Source organism: Salvelinus alpinus, chromosome 15 (genome assembly GCF_045679555.1).
Source record: "Salvelinus alpinus chromosome 15, SLU_Salpinus.1, whole genome shotgun sequence".
NCBI lineage: Eukaryota > Metazoa > Chordata > Actinopteri > Salmoniformes > Salmonidae > Salvelinus > Salvelinus alpinus.
In genome coordinates this window covers 16,127,284-16,142,465 of record NC_092100.1, presented here as the reverse complement: position 1 = coordinate 16,142,465, position 15,182 = coordinate 16,127,284, and the positions used below count along the sequence as shown (strand labels likewise).

General features: G+C 42.7%; 2 protein-coding genes across 2 annotated transcripts in view; one reads left to right on the top strand and one right to left on the bottom strand.

Annotated features, from left to right (window-relative positions):
* Positions 1-12,809, top strand: part of slc30a7 (solute carrier family 30 member 7) — a 44,629-nt gene extending 31,820 nt beyond the window's left edge. Inside the window, exons 9-11 of the mRNA XM_071342605.1 lie at positions 10,986-11,076; positions 11,170-11,319; positions 11,731-12,809. Coding sequence (XP_071198706.1) covers positions 10,986-11,076; positions 11,170-11,319; positions 11,731-11,778 — 289 coding nt within the window. The 3' untranslated portion in view covers positions 11,779-12,809. The remainder of the gene's footprint in view (positions 1-10,985; positions 11,077-11,169; positions 11,320-11,730) is intronic.
* dph5 (diphthamide biosynthesis 5) overlaps positions 12,307-15,182 on the bottom strand; it is a 56,026-nt gene continuing 53,150 nt past the window's right edge. Inside the window, 1 exon segment of the mRNA XM_071344416.1 lies at positions 12,307-13,990. Coding sequence (XP_071200517.1) covers positions 13,863-13,990 — 128 coding nt within the window. The 3' untranslated portion in view covers positions 12,307-13,862.

Genomic DNA, 15,182 nt, shown 5'->3' with positions numbered 1-15,182 from the left:
CGGTGATACGGATATCACTTATTATTGATATCTACGTAGCGCATTGATGTGAATAACACTGCTGCTCTCTTAGCTATTTGCGCCTTACGGATTGTTGTTGTGGATGGCTGTTCACAAATCTAAATCTGTATTTGAACCCAATAACGGTTGAATTCAATTAGTTTTAAGCTGCCAATCAATCATTGTTTTTGAAACCAGTGGACAAGACAGTGACAAATGCGCTATTGCAACAGCTGCGTAGGGCGGATCCCAGCCTATGAAATAAAAGTGGGTTTTTTATTGCTCAATCTAAATCATGCTGATTTTATTTTTATCCATAGGCCTAATGGACACATGCTCAAATTCAAACACTTTTTGTAGACGTAAAGGGGCAATCTTTGGGGCGGCAGGAAGCCTAGTGGTTAGAGCGTTGGGCCAGTAACCGAAAGGTTGCTAGATTGAATCCCCTGCAACCAAACCCTATTAGCAACACTCTTGAATAATGCAACAATCCACAAGCATGTGCAGACAAAGGGTTTTTCTAGTCCGTAAACATTACGTTAGTTGACAATATAGAGCTAACTAACATTAACAACATGCTTCATGATTAAGTAACGCTAGCATATCAATAATGAACGTTAACACCTCCCATAAGAATATAAAAGTGCAGTAACGTTATCATACAGTGTCACTGTTCCCTGGGCGCCGGAGACGTGGATGTAGATTACGGCAGCCCCCCGCACCTCTTAGATTCAGAGGGGTTGGGTTAATTGCGGAAGACGCATTTCAGTTGAATACATTCATTTGGACAACTGACTGACTAAGCAATATAATTTCTGCATCCTTTCAAACGTGTTGGCTGTAGCTGAATGCCTATGTTTAGCTGAACCATAGCTATATAGATCAAATGAAGCCTTAGAGCGCCTATCAAACCAGGCTTTGTTTTATCAATATGGAAGTCATTGAGGTAAAAGCAAATTGTGACTGAAAATGTTGATCATTCCCTGGGGAGTTGCTTCTTGCCTGGATCGTGGCGGTGGCTCAGTGCAGTCAATCATTTTTATTTGTTTTGAAATTTAAAGTAATTTGTTTTTTTAATGGAAAATGTTAATCCATTTTTACTGTAAAGGTCTTTTTACATAGTCTTTAAACGAACCGATCTCAGTTCTCTTTATAGTGGGGGGGAGAAGAAAAAAAAATATATATATATATATATATACAAAAAAGCCAAATAACTCGGTTCTCTTTGTATTCACACTGCCCTTGCCTTTGAATGAGGACTCAACTCTCTTGCCAGTTCACTTCACCTATTTTGTTGTCCGAGTCCTCTTTTGCGTTCACATTGCTATGTTTAGAAAGGAACCAAGCTATTTTTATTTTTACATTCACTCAATGCACTCTGGGTTTTTACCAAGTGCAGGACAAGCCATTCCATCACAACGTGTTATTGGACAGCTAGATATACCGACTTACATTTTGGAAGCAAATAGATTGCATTTAGTTAAAATCAAAAATAAAATTTGTATTTATCACATGCTGAATACAACTGGTGTAGACTTTACAGTGAAATACTTGCTTACGAACCTATCCCAACGATGCAGTTAAATTATAATATAAAATAGTAACTCATTCTCAAAACTCATTCTGATTGGTTCTATTTTTGTTTCATCAGACCAGAGGACATTTCTCCAAAAAGTACGATCTTTGTCCCCATGTGCAGTTGCAAACCGTAGTCTTGCTTTTTTTATGGCGGTTTTGGAGCAGTGGCTTCTTCCTTGCTGAGCGGACTTTCAGGTTATGTCGATATAGGACTTGTTTTACTGTGGATGTAGATTATTTTGTATCTGTTTCCTCCAGCATCTTCACAAGGTCCTTTGTTGTTCTGGGATTGATTTGCACTTTTTGCACCACAGTGCGTTCATCTCTAGGAGACAGAACGCGTCTCCATCATGAGCGGTATGACGGCTGCGTGGTCCCATGGTGTTTATACTTGCGTACTATTGTTTGTACAGATGAACGTGGTACCTTCAGGCGTTTGGAAATTGCTCCCAAGGATGAACCAGACTTGTGGAGGTCTACCATTTAGGTCCTGGCTGATTTCTGTTGATTTTCCCATGATGTCAAGAAAAGAGGCACTGAGTTTGAAGGTAGGCCTTGAAATGCATCCACAGGTACACTTCCAATTGACTCAAAAGCCATGACATAATTTTCTGCAATTTCCCAAGCTGTTTAAAGGCACAGTCAATTTAGTGTATGTAAACTTCTAACCCACTGGAATTGTGATACAGTGACTTGTAAGTGAAATAATCTGTCTGTAAACAATTGTTGGAAAAATTACTTGTCATGCACAAAGTAGATGTCCTAACCGACTTCCCAAAACAATAGTTTGTTAACAAGAAATTTGTGGACTCCAACCTAAGTGTATGTAAACTTCCGACTTCAACTGTATGAGGTACTTGAAGTAGATGAAGGCAGGGTAGAGTGACTAGGCATCAGGATAAATAATGAGTAAAATAAAGAACAGAGTAGCAACAGCAAATGTGTGTTTGTGTTGTCGTTTCTGTGCATATGTAGTGTTTGAATGTGTGAGGGTTTTGTGTGGGAGTGAGTGTGTGTATATAAAGTCTAGTGAGTGTGGGCAGGGTCAGTACAAGATAGTCATTGCAGATAGTTTGGGTACCATAATTAACTATTTAGCAGTCTTATGGCTTGGGAGTAGAAACTGTCTGCCTGTTGGTCCGAGAGCCGATGCTCCGGTACCTTTTGCCGGACGGTAGCAGAGTGAGCAGTCGGGCCTTCCTCACACCGCCTGATATAGAGGTCCTGGATGATAGGGAGCTCGGCCCCAGTGATGTACTGGGCTGTCCGCACCACCCTTTGTACGGTGGTGCAATTGCCATATCAAGCGGTGATACAGCCAGTCAAGATGCTCTCAATGGGGCAGTTGTAGAACCTTTTTGAGAATCTGAAGGCCCATGCCAAATCTTTTAATCCTCAGAGGGAAGAGGTGCTGCCATACCCGTTTCACGACTGTGGGTATGTGTGGACCATGTTAAGTCCTTAGTGTTGTGGATGCCATGGAACTTGAAACTCTCGACCCGCTCCACAACAGCCCCGTCGATGTGTATGGGGGCATGCTTTCCCCTCTTTCTCCTATTGTCCACGATCAGCTCCCCTGCCATACCAAGTGTGAAAACACCCTAAGATTTTTGGCTCAACGAGACATTTGTGTTTACACTGCCCTGCTAAGAGGGGGGCAACTGTTGGGAGAGTGTTGTACCTCCGGAGGTAGCGGTTAAGACGTGACAAGTTCGCAAGTTTACATTCCAGTATATGTGTAGTCGGGTATTTTTTACAAAAAAATCTAAGTGTGAAGACCCTCTATGGTAATGCTAATTAGAGATTGTGTGCTGAGAGGGATTCGTGTTAGTGTGGCAACTCATTGTCACGTGTTTGGACAGTACATACCCAGGTGCCATACAAAGGTTAATTTGAATGACATAAAGGCCTAACAGGGTTGAGTGGTCGTAAGTAGACTTGAATGGGAGTATATATTGACCCAATTGTTGAAGGCTTAACGAACAAGTCCTTCATAGAAATGGAAAGCATTCTCTAAGATGTGTCACTTCTATTACAGGTCACCCACTGTAATGACACAATTAGTCAAAAAGGCCTACTCTTACAGTTTGACCTCTGTTCCATCATTCCCTCTCATGAACTGGACTTGGCAGTAGACATTGTTTTGGCTGGTAATGAATGTGAGATTTCAGGCTGAGGTCAGGTAATGGCCAAGCGAGATATGGAACCCTTCTTCCACATTACTTCTGTGAAAGCCCTTTCCGGTGGTCACGTAGGACGCTATGTTTACATTGTTCAATCTTTCATTCTCTTTGTTCCCTCACGTTTTCTTGACTCAATGAGTTAATGCATAATAGCTCTTAAACAACCAGTTTTCACTTATTTTGTAGTTTCTTATAAATGTGCAGTTTTTTTGTTTTAATAAAAAAAAATGGATGACAATGTAGAAGAGCTTCTGCTTCCCCTGTCTCCCTCGCTCCCCCGTTTGTTTAATGTAACCATTCTAGTGTAGCCAACAGTAATAACAGGTTTTCACATGATCCTTTCAATCAGAGGGACTTCTGATAGCGTTGGTCTTGGTTGTGGGGTGGAGATTTCTCTAGCATGTCATGCATTGCCATTGGCTCTCCATTTCGGTAATTACAGGTTTCCGAGTTCCTTTTGAATTGTTATTTCTCCTCATCCTCCTCTTTTCATTAGCTTTGGTCATGTTCAAGGCCTTGCATCTGAGACTATTTATGTATCCATCTTGCCTTCTCAAAATGGCTAACTTCCCAGCCCACTTTATTCATGGTGGGTCTGTGTCCATTTTTTTATTTTTTTTATGTTGTAACGATGAACATATGCTTCCGTTCAGAATGTGTGGATGGAGGTAGGGCTGTTGCGGTGACCGTATAGGCATGAAGGCAGTCAAATTCATGTGACCGTTTAGTCACGGTAATTAGGCTTCTCCAAGCTCTGATGCTGCTGATGGTCATTAGTAGCCTACCAAACTTGCTAACTGCCTGGTACTCAACACTCTATTGTCCCTCTAACCACTCTGACATCAACTTTAATCATATTAAGCACATTGCTACTCTTTACAACAGGAGTATAGCCTACTTGGCTGGCATGAAAATGGGAAAAGCAGCCTTCATTTGCTATTTACAGTGCCTTCAGAAAGTATTCAGACCTCTTGACTTTTCCCACATTTTGTTACATTTAAGCCTTATTCTAAAATTGATTTAAATAGTTTTCCCTCAATCTACACACACTACCCCATAATGATAAAGCAAAAGCAGGTTTTTAGAAATTGTTGCTAATTTATTAAAAATAAACATTACGTTTACATAAGTATTCAGACTCTTTACTCAGTACTTTGTTGAAGCACCTTTGGCAGCGATTATAGCATCGAGTCTTCTTGGGTATGACACTACAAGCTTGTCACACCTGTATTTGGGGAGTTTCTCCCATTCTTCTCTGCAGATCCTCAAGCTCGGTCAGGTTGGATGGGGAGCATTGCAGCACAGCTATTTTCGGGTTTCTCCAGAGATGTTAGATCAGGTTCAAGTCCTGGGTCTGGCTCGGCCACTCAAGGACATTCAGAGACTTGTCCTTGAAGCCACTCCTGCTTTGTCTTGGCTGTGTGCTTAGGGTCGTTGTCCTGTTGGAAGGTGAACCTTATCTACAGTCTGAGGACCTGAGCGCTCGGGAGCAGGTTTTCATCAAGAATCTCTCTGTACTTTGCTCCGTTCATCTTTGCCTCGATCTTGACTAGTCTCCCAGTTCCTGCCGCTGAAAAATGCTGATGCTGCCACCACCATGCTTCACCGTAGGGGTGGTGCCAGTTTTCCTCTAGACCTGACGCCTGGCAATCAGGCCAAATAGTTCCATCTTGAGAATCTCTTGTTTCTCATGGTCTGAGAGTCTTTAGGTGCCGTTTGGCAAACTCTAAGCGGGATGTCATGTGCCTTATACTGAGGAGTGGCTTATGTCTGGCCACTCTACCATAAAGGCCTGATTGGTGGAGTGTTGCGGAGATGGTTGTCTTTCTGGAAGCTTCTCCAATCTCCACAGAGGAACTCTGGAGCTCTGTCAGTGACCATCAGGTTCTTGGTCACATCCTTGACCAAGGCAGTCTCCACCAATTGCTCAGTTTGTCCGGTTGGCCAGCTCTAGGAAGAGTCTTGGTAGTTCCAAACTTCTTCCATTTAAGAATGATGGAGGTCACTGTGTTCTTGGGGACCTTCAATGCTGCAGAATGTTTTTTGTACCCTTCTGCAGACGTGCCTCAGACAATTCCTTCAACTCATGGCTTGGTTTTTGCTCTGACATGCACTGTCAACTGTGGGACCTTATATAGACAGGTGTGTACCTTTCCAAATCATGTCCAATCAATTGAATTTACCACAGGTGGACTCCAATCAAGTTGTAGAAACATCTCAAGGATGGAAAAATGGAAACAGGATGTACTTGAGCTCAATTATGAATCTCATAGCAAAGGGTCTGAATACTTATGTAAATAAGGTATTTATGTTTATATATACAGTGGGGAGAACAAGTATTTGATACACTGCCGATTTTGCAGGTTTTCCTACTTACAAAGCATGTAGAGGTCTGTAATTTTTATCATAGGTACACTTCAACTGTGAGAGACGGAATCTAAAACAAAAATCCTGAAAATCACATTGTATGATTTTTAACTAATTAATTTGCATTTTATTGCATGACATAAGGATTTGATCACCTACCAACCAGTAAGAATTCCGGCTCTCACAGACCTGTTAGTTTTTCTTTAAGAAGCCCTCCTGTTCTCCACTCATTACCTGTATTAACTGCACCTGTTTGAACTCATTACCTGTATAAAAGACACCTGTCCACACACTCAATCAAACAGACTCCAACCTCTCCACAATGGCCAAGACCAGAAAGCTGTGTAAGGACATCAGGGATAAAATTGTAGACCTGCACAAGGCTGGGATGGGCTACAGGACAATAGGCAAGCAGCTTGGTGAGAAGGCAACAACTGTTGGCGCAATTATTAGAAAATGGAAGAAGTTCAAGATGACGGTCAATCACCCTCGGTCTGGGGCTCCATGCAAGATCTCACCTCGTGGGGCATCAATGATCATGAGGAAGGTGAGGGATCAGCCCAGAACTACACGGCAGGACCTGGTCAATGACCTGAAGAGAGCTGGGACCACAGTCTCAAAGAAAACCATTAGTAACACATTACGCCGTCATGGATTAAAATACTGCAGCGCACGCAAGGTCCCCCTGCTCAAGCCAGCGCATGTCCAGGCCCGTCTGAAGTTTTCCAATGACCATCTGGATGATCCAGAGGAGGAATGGGTGAAGGTCATGTGGTCTGATGAGACAAAAATAGAGCTTTTTGGTCTAAACTCCACTCGCCGTGTTTGGAGGAAGAAGAAGGATGAGTACAGCCCCAAGAACACCATCCCAATCGTGAAGCATGGAGGTGGAAACATCATTCTTTGGGGATGCTTTTCTGCAAAGGGGACAGGACGACTGCACCGTATTGAGGGGAGGATGGATGGGGCCATGTATCGCGAGATCTTGGCCAACAACCTCCTTCCCTCAGTAAGAGCATTGAAGATGGGTCGTAGCTGGGTCTTCCAGCATGACAACGACCCGAAACACACAGCCAGGGCAACTAAGGAGTGGCTCCGTAAGAAGCATCTCAAGGTCCTGGAGTGGCCTAGCCAGTCTCCAGATCTGAACCCAATAGAAAATCTTTGGAGGGAGCTGAAAGTCCGTATTGCCCAGCGACAGCCCCGAAACCTGAAGGATCTGGAGAAGGTCTGTATGGAGGAGTGGGCCAAAATCCCTGCTGCAGTGTGTGCAAACCTGGTCAAGAACTACAGGAAACGTATGATCTCTGTAATTGCAAACAAAGGTTTCTGTACCAAATATTAAGTTCTGCTTTTCTGATGTATCAAATACTTATGTCATGCAATAAAATGCAAATTAATTACTTAAAAATCATACAATGTGATTTTCTGGATTTTTGTTTTAGATTCCGTCTCTCACAGTTGAAGTGTACCTATGATCAAAATTACAGACCTCTACATGCTTTGTAAGTAGGAAAACCTGCAAAATCGGCAGTGTATCAAATACTTGTTCTCCCCACTGTATATATATATCTAATAGATTTGGAAAATGTACTTAACCTGTTTTCGCTTTGAATTATATGGTATTGTGTGTAGATTGCTTAGGATTTCTTTTGATTTAATCGATTTTGGAATAAGGCTGTAACATAGCAAAATGTGAAAAAAGTCAAGGGGTCTGAATACTTTCCGAAGGCACTGTAAGTGCCTAGATGCCATGTATTCCGTTTCAAGCCAATTAAGCATATAGGAGTACCTATTTCTTTAACCGCTCAACACAGAATAGCCGCATGTGCACACTCCCTCAATTCGTTTGGAGAAAATAGCCTTTCAATTGTGTTCTTCATACTATAAAATATGCAGTGGAATTCTAAGAAAATATTGTCTGCTAATTGAACTAGTGTCGCCCACAGCCATATGGCATAGCCAGATCAGGACCTAACATAAGGACAACACAGAGTATGCTATTCTGTTCTTCTGAAATAGACTACATTTTCTTCATATCATGCTTCTTTAGACCTGTCTAAAATAAATAATGGATTTATTGTGAAGGTGTATGCTATATTAAATATAACATTTACATTTAAAAAAAAGTCTAAATCCAAAGTTGCATCAGTGGCTTGTAGGCTGTGTGGATGCCAGGAGAAGCTACATGTTTTAAGTCTGTTAAAAGGGCTATATGAATTATTATGATATTATTATGATTAAGCTTCGCTATGTGGGCCTCTGGTGACTCAGTCCATGATGTTGCCTCTACTCGGCTACACAGGAAGGCTTGGAACAATAGTATGATGTCAGAGCACAATCTCCTCGTGCTGGGAGCTTTCCTGTTTTCAGATGATTGTCCAGAGTATTGGCAAACATGGAGGCAGCTGAGTAGGTCATAAATGTCACTTTACATGAACATTTGTAATTTAGCAGACATTAAGCACAAAGGGCTTACAGAAAGTTATGAATTTATGATTGAAGAGCATGGTACTTCTGGAAAACAGAATAAATATTTCTACATTACTTACTTTCTTGAATGAAATCATGAGGCGAAACAAGAAGAGACAAGCTCCTGACTACGAAAAGAATGACTTTTCAAGCAATACATTATGGCCTTAATACACTGAGGTTATTGGCTTCTTCCCCAGTAGCATACATGGTTCAGTACAACACACATATTACACAAACCTCTTGTGTGTTCTGAATTGTTAAGTGTGGTACCACAGTTTACTGGCCAGCTTTGCTGAGCAGTCAGGAAATGGATGGATCACTAAAAGGCTCCTCATTACTGTTAATGTCAGGTTGGCGAAAATAAAAGCTTCTGTAATGGCTGGCCATACCTTCGTAATCGTAACTTCTCTATTACCGAGTAAGCTATTATTCTAAAAGTACAGTACAGACAGACGTGAACAAACTTTTAGTGTATTAATTTAGCTGCAATTCAAGGACATTTAGTCAATTATTGTATGGCTTTTACAAGTTATTACAAAATGACACTGAAAATAAAAATGTCATGGCTGTTATTACAATTATTGTTCTACTTATTCTGTTTTGCTTCAGACTCTAGTGCAGTAATCTGTTTGCAGATTGAAGTTGTTCCTGACTTCAAATTTGCTCAAAGGTTCTCTTTTCTCATCACCCATATTCGGTTTCATAATTACATGGTGGATTGTAGGGTAGAGAGATGTTTGCTACATTTGGACCAGACCCGTATGACTCATCAAAGGCGAAGCTAAAGAATGTACAATAGCCTAGCAACAAGCAGGCTCAAACACTGGTACATTCTTATTTATAAGGCCATTTTATCTATCCTCCTAGCTCGAACTGAAAACACACACAAAAGGTCAGATCTCAATCTTGTTTTATGCTAACAGTCCCGAAAATTAGAACCAAGCATGGAAAAAGGTCCTTTCATTACTCAGCTCCCTGGTCTTGGAATTCCCTCCAAACCAACCAAAACTACAGGAGCTGGTGTCCCTGGAGGAGTTCAAAGGACAAATTGATAGTTTGAGACATGTAGTTGTCACCCGATGTCACTAGTTTGTGTTGCCTTATGTATGGAAGCATGTTTTACTTCACACACACACTGTTTGTTTGCTGTTGTCAGTGTCAGGCCTTTCCCCTCTTGCCAGGCCGTGATTGTAAGTAAGAATTTGTTCTTAATGGACTTGCCTGATTTAAATAACACATTATACTGGTTATAGTAGTGTTACTAATGTGTGGTGTACGGTAGTGCAAGGAAGACTGTAGACGTGGAGGAAGGGCAACATTTCTTTTGCCCATGTTGGCAAGGACTATTTGGGGTGTAGGGGGGGATTCTGCGATGATGGAGGGGGTGTGGTTTTGGGGACAGGGAAAGACGCCAAACCCTCTAATGGCTCACATATGCTGTGGTGGTCGGCCTTGTGGCTTTGGAATACGCGTCTGGCGGAACGTGCCATGACAGATGTGCTTTTTGAAACTGTGGGCGCAAGATTGTTGAGAGGAGACAAAAGAAAGGAGCAAGAGTGGCTGGCATGGCACTGTCCAGCCTCATGAAGGCACTGTCCAGCCTCATGAAGGCACTGTCCAGCCTCATGAAGGCACTGTCCAGCCTCATGAAGGCACTGTCCAGCCTCATGAAGGCACTGTCCAGCCTCATGAAGGCACTGTCCAGCCTCATGAAGGCACTGTTCAACTATGCGAGTAGTTTCGACTGCAGCCGGCTTGGTCTGCAAAGCACTTCTCCTGCTCTCTGAAAGCAGCTTCTGTGACTTAAAACTCTGCAAGGTATGGCTAGGTGGTTTGATGGCAAAACATCCCTATTTGACCTAGGCCTGCCATTTTGTGAGGAATTCCAGATAATTGAGAGGTTTATGTTGGAACGAAGAGACTTGGGGGCTCTATTCATTCTGGAAAGCTGAAGCGTTACAGATTCCGCGATTAGAAATGGGAAGGGAATTTCCGACAGCCTTCATATGCAGCATTTACCATTATTGCAGTCTCTGCTAGAGCAGGAACATTGCCGTTAAATTTAAACCACAATATAAAGCTGAACTTGCGAGATGGGGCTTGAATAGAGCCCTAGAGCAGACATATTACCCATGTTTCCACTAATTAAAATAACATTTGTCAATCCTGTGTTATGGGTCCGTACCTGCCTGACCTCGCCGAGCAAGCTCTGTCATTGCCCAGGGTTCATGTTGGTCAGCTTGACTCCTGCCCCAGTGGCACGATATCACTTTGGCATGCCTTGGCCCTGGGCCTGCCAGGTTAATGAGTGTTAACAGGAAAGTGTAGAGTTGGGGTAAATAAGTCACTCTGAACTTTTATTTAATCCTTTCCCTCTGCCAGTGTGGTGCCCTTGCTCAGGGAGTCCATTGGGATTCTGATGCAGCGAACTCCGCCTTCTCTGGACAACGCCCTGCCAGAGTGCTACCAGAGGGTAAGTGCTGCACAACCATGCCTCAACCATACCCTCACATCAAAGCTGAAAACATGGTGGGAAATGGTACTATAAATCTGTGTGTGTTTGCAGGTGCAGCAGTTACAGGGTGTGTACAACCTGCAGGAGCCTCACTTCTGGACCCTATGCACAGATGTCTACATCGGCACACTCAAGCTGCTAATCGCACCCGATGCTGATGGCAAATGGATTCTTAGCCAAACACATAACATTTTCACACAGGTAGGAAGCCATCCCTTTGTAATTTAACACACATGGCCATTCTCCTACAAGTACACACACTGATTAGCCAGCAGCAGATAGGAAACCACAAAATCACTGGTAACATTTGAAAACAACAGCCAACTGGTCAGCAGACAAAATGAAGTTGCTCCTTGGTTTATGGGCAGATGATCATTCTATTCAAGTCCAGGTGGAAGGTGTGAAACAAAGATGTAGCAGCCGAGTTCGACAAGCTGGGTATTAAGAGCTCTGCCATGACCACTATACTGTCTTATTAACATTAGAATGACATTACACCTGTACTAGGTAATGACGGGCCACAAATGTCAGCGACGTGAAAGGAAAAAATCTTCACTGTGACGGATGTTGATGCAAAGCTTGACAGTTTGTCTCAATTGTACTTATCCACAGGCTGGAATACGGCAACTGTATGTCCAGATTGAAGTGGCAGCGATGTAGGGGGACTCGTTCCTCTCTATGTCCCCGGGGGTCGTGGGACCAAAGCCCTCTGTGCTGCTGTTGGGGTTCCTCCCCACCATGTTCCCCCCGCATCTCTCTGGGTCTCAAAGTTTACATCCCAAACCAAGGACCAAGACCGAAGCAGCTATAGGACAAGTACACTGACTTTTGGGAGGAAACAAAAAAACGATGGAAACCAAAACTTGCCAATTATGTGACGTCTGCGAGGAAAACAAGAACTTTGCTTCAGACACTGCACACCCACACACACACACACTTCCACCCATTCTACTGTTTAGGATGTTTTTTTGTTTTAATAATGTCAGAACTCACGGGCCATACTGTATGTCTTGGTTAGATCCTTTTTCCCATTAAGATGGGGTTTTAATTAATTGAACTATTGTCTGATAGGAGTTTAAGTACACTTCAATGGACGTTTTGTGTTAAGCCCTGCAATCATGTAAGATCCATCAATAATCAACGTTTGTACGTCTATCATACCAGTCAGTCCCACATAATTAACTAGGGGGCATATTCCGTTTGGCCATTTAGTTGCACTTTGCACACTTGAGCCATTCAACTGTCATTCTGGGTTTCTTAAGTGCCTTTTGAATCAAGTAATGGACAATCAGTCATATCCTCATGTGAGAAGCCATTCGTTTACGTATGTGCGACTGGAATCATCATGTCCTTCAAGACCCGGAGGGAATCAGACTGCCGACATGGGTCTTATTCCAACTCTTTGGTTCCATCTTTGATCGAACATCCTTTTGAGAGTTGTCAGGGTAATTTTTCCTGGGAAAGTTGTAAGAATTCCTCTTGACCATGCTTGACATAATTCCCTGGACGGCACACAGCAGCTTTATTTGAACCATGAACAGCTGCTTACCACCTTGTTAAAGGGGATGGTTGAAACGGACATCAAAATGAAGTTAGCCTAAAACCCAGGATTTTATTGTCCTCATTGGTCTTAAGTTTGCAGTTGGCCAGTTCCAATCTTCTTTTGAAATGTAATAAATGATTTTACTGCACATTTTATATTCTTTCTCATTATTTATGTTGCAGGAATGGAGGTTGACATGGGATAATAGTTTAAACTTCACCTTGAAAAGGTTTGGCTAAGCTTGTGTATATCTCAATGTTTGTTTAGTTCCACTGTTAATTGTTACATGTTTGACAGACGTGGTGCATGTCTTTAAACAAGGAAAATGCTCTGTCATCCATGATTTCCTATCTGTAAATAATTACTTCACCAAATCTCATACTCTTAAGGCTGGTTTTACAGACCCAGAAAAAGGTGGCTAGCATTCCAGGTTGCCTTTTTTTGCAGTTGCGCTGTGCAACTCTGATTGCCTAAGAAAATAACAATAGGAAGTAGCAAACACTCGTAACAATTTGATCACCTAAAAGCATTCTCTTTTTAGATAATCTCCATTAAAAGGTGGTTTTAAAGTCCAGGAATTGGCTTAGTCTGGGTAACTGGCCCTAAGATAACTGATTGCATTTGCCTTAGTCTGTGTTGTCATTTTCCAATACAAGACTACAGAACAGCTTCACTTTTTACCAAGACATTGATGTTACTGAGCAGTTGTGTAACTCTGTGACCTTTTTCTTCATTTCCTCCTCAATCAGGCTAATGACATTTTATGACACAATACAGACAAAGACCAGCGAGCGTCAAGATAATTTGTTGACCCTGGTTCCAAGGCCATAGTGAGATTAAACTATCGGATACATTGGCGTATTCAGAGTACAATAGCCCTAAAGCAATCACTGGCTCTCCTTATGGCATGTTGACCCATCACCCTGACCCTACTGCTGCATTTGTGTCGTTCATCTGTTAGGCGAGTCAAGTCAACAACGGTATGGATAAGAGTTGGTGGGCGTATACAACACATGGCTCTAGGTGTAACTGTCTCAGACTGTCTTTGTGGAGAACCTTCAGAGATCCTGAGAGTCAGTTTTGAGATGGTGTGTGCATTAGGAGTTGTACGTTGAGCTGTCTGTCATGAGGTCCTGCCGTATGTCGGGGGTGACGGCTGACAGACATAGCGTGTCTACCTCCAGCGGGTGCAGGTGACCCGTCATGATCGTGGAGTGTAGCAGGCCGCCAGGTCACAAGACGCCAGCTGGCAGAGCGTCCCCGTGCGGATGGCCTGGTCCTCGGCTCCCACCCTGGCCGGACCCACGCATATCTTCTCCTCACTAATGGCTAGAGGGAGGGAGAGAGACAATCAGCGGTATTGCTTTTGTGTACATTAAAAGCCCACTACTTTGTTTGAAAAACAATGAAATGGCAGCCCTGGAGGTCTGGAGTAATGTAAGGCCAATGGGTTCATACTGACCAGACTTACAAGTCACAGGAAGTCGGTGGCACCTTAATTGGGGAGTACGGGCTCATGGTAATGGCTGGAGCGGATTGTTATCAAATACATCGAACACATGGTTTCCATGTGTTTGATGCCATTCCATTCTCTCTGTTCTAGCCATTATTATGAGCCGTCCTCCCCTCTGCAGCTTCCACTGCTATAAGTGCTGTGGAGGAGACATCTTGTTCGGAATTTAAAAGCTGCATCTAATTGACAGGTGTAGACAAGACAAGCCCTTTGTAAGCAGTAAAGACATTCACAATGAAGGATAAAAGAAGTACACGGCCTTATGCCAAGCACCCAGTACTGTTCTGTGTAGGTCAAACTGAACATCTCTATTTTCTTTCAGCACATTGAAATCTAGCTATTTTTTTTTTGTGCCAGTGCTTCATTCTGGTGCTGGATCAGAACTATATTGAACAAAAATATAAGCGCAACATGTGAAGTGTTGGTCCCATGTTTCATGATCTGAAATAAGAGATACCTGTAATTTTCCATAAGCACAAAACGCTTCTCACAAATGATGTGCACAAATTTGTTTACATCCCTGTTAGTGAACATTTCTCCTTTGCCAAGATAATCCATCCACCTACCAGGTGTGGCATATCAAGAAGTTGATTAAACCGCATGATCATTACACAGCTGCACTTTGTGCTGGGGACAATAAAAGACCACTCTAAAAATGTAAAGTTGAGGGAGCGTGCAATTGGCATGCTGACTGCAGGAATGTCCACCAGAGCTGTTGCCCCAAAAAATGTATGTTCATTTCTCCACCATAAGCCGCCTCCGTCGTTTCAGAGAATTTGGCAGTGCATCCAACCGGCCTCACAACCGTAGACCATGTGTAACCAATCCAGCCCAGGACTTCCACTTCCGGCTTCTTCACCTGCAGGATCGTCTGAGACTAGTCCCCCGGACAGCTGATAAAACTGAGGATTATTTCTGTCTGTAATAAAGCCCTTTTGAAGGGAAAAACTCATTCTGATTGGTTCTATTTTTGATTCATCAGACCAGAGGACATTTCTCCAAAAAGTA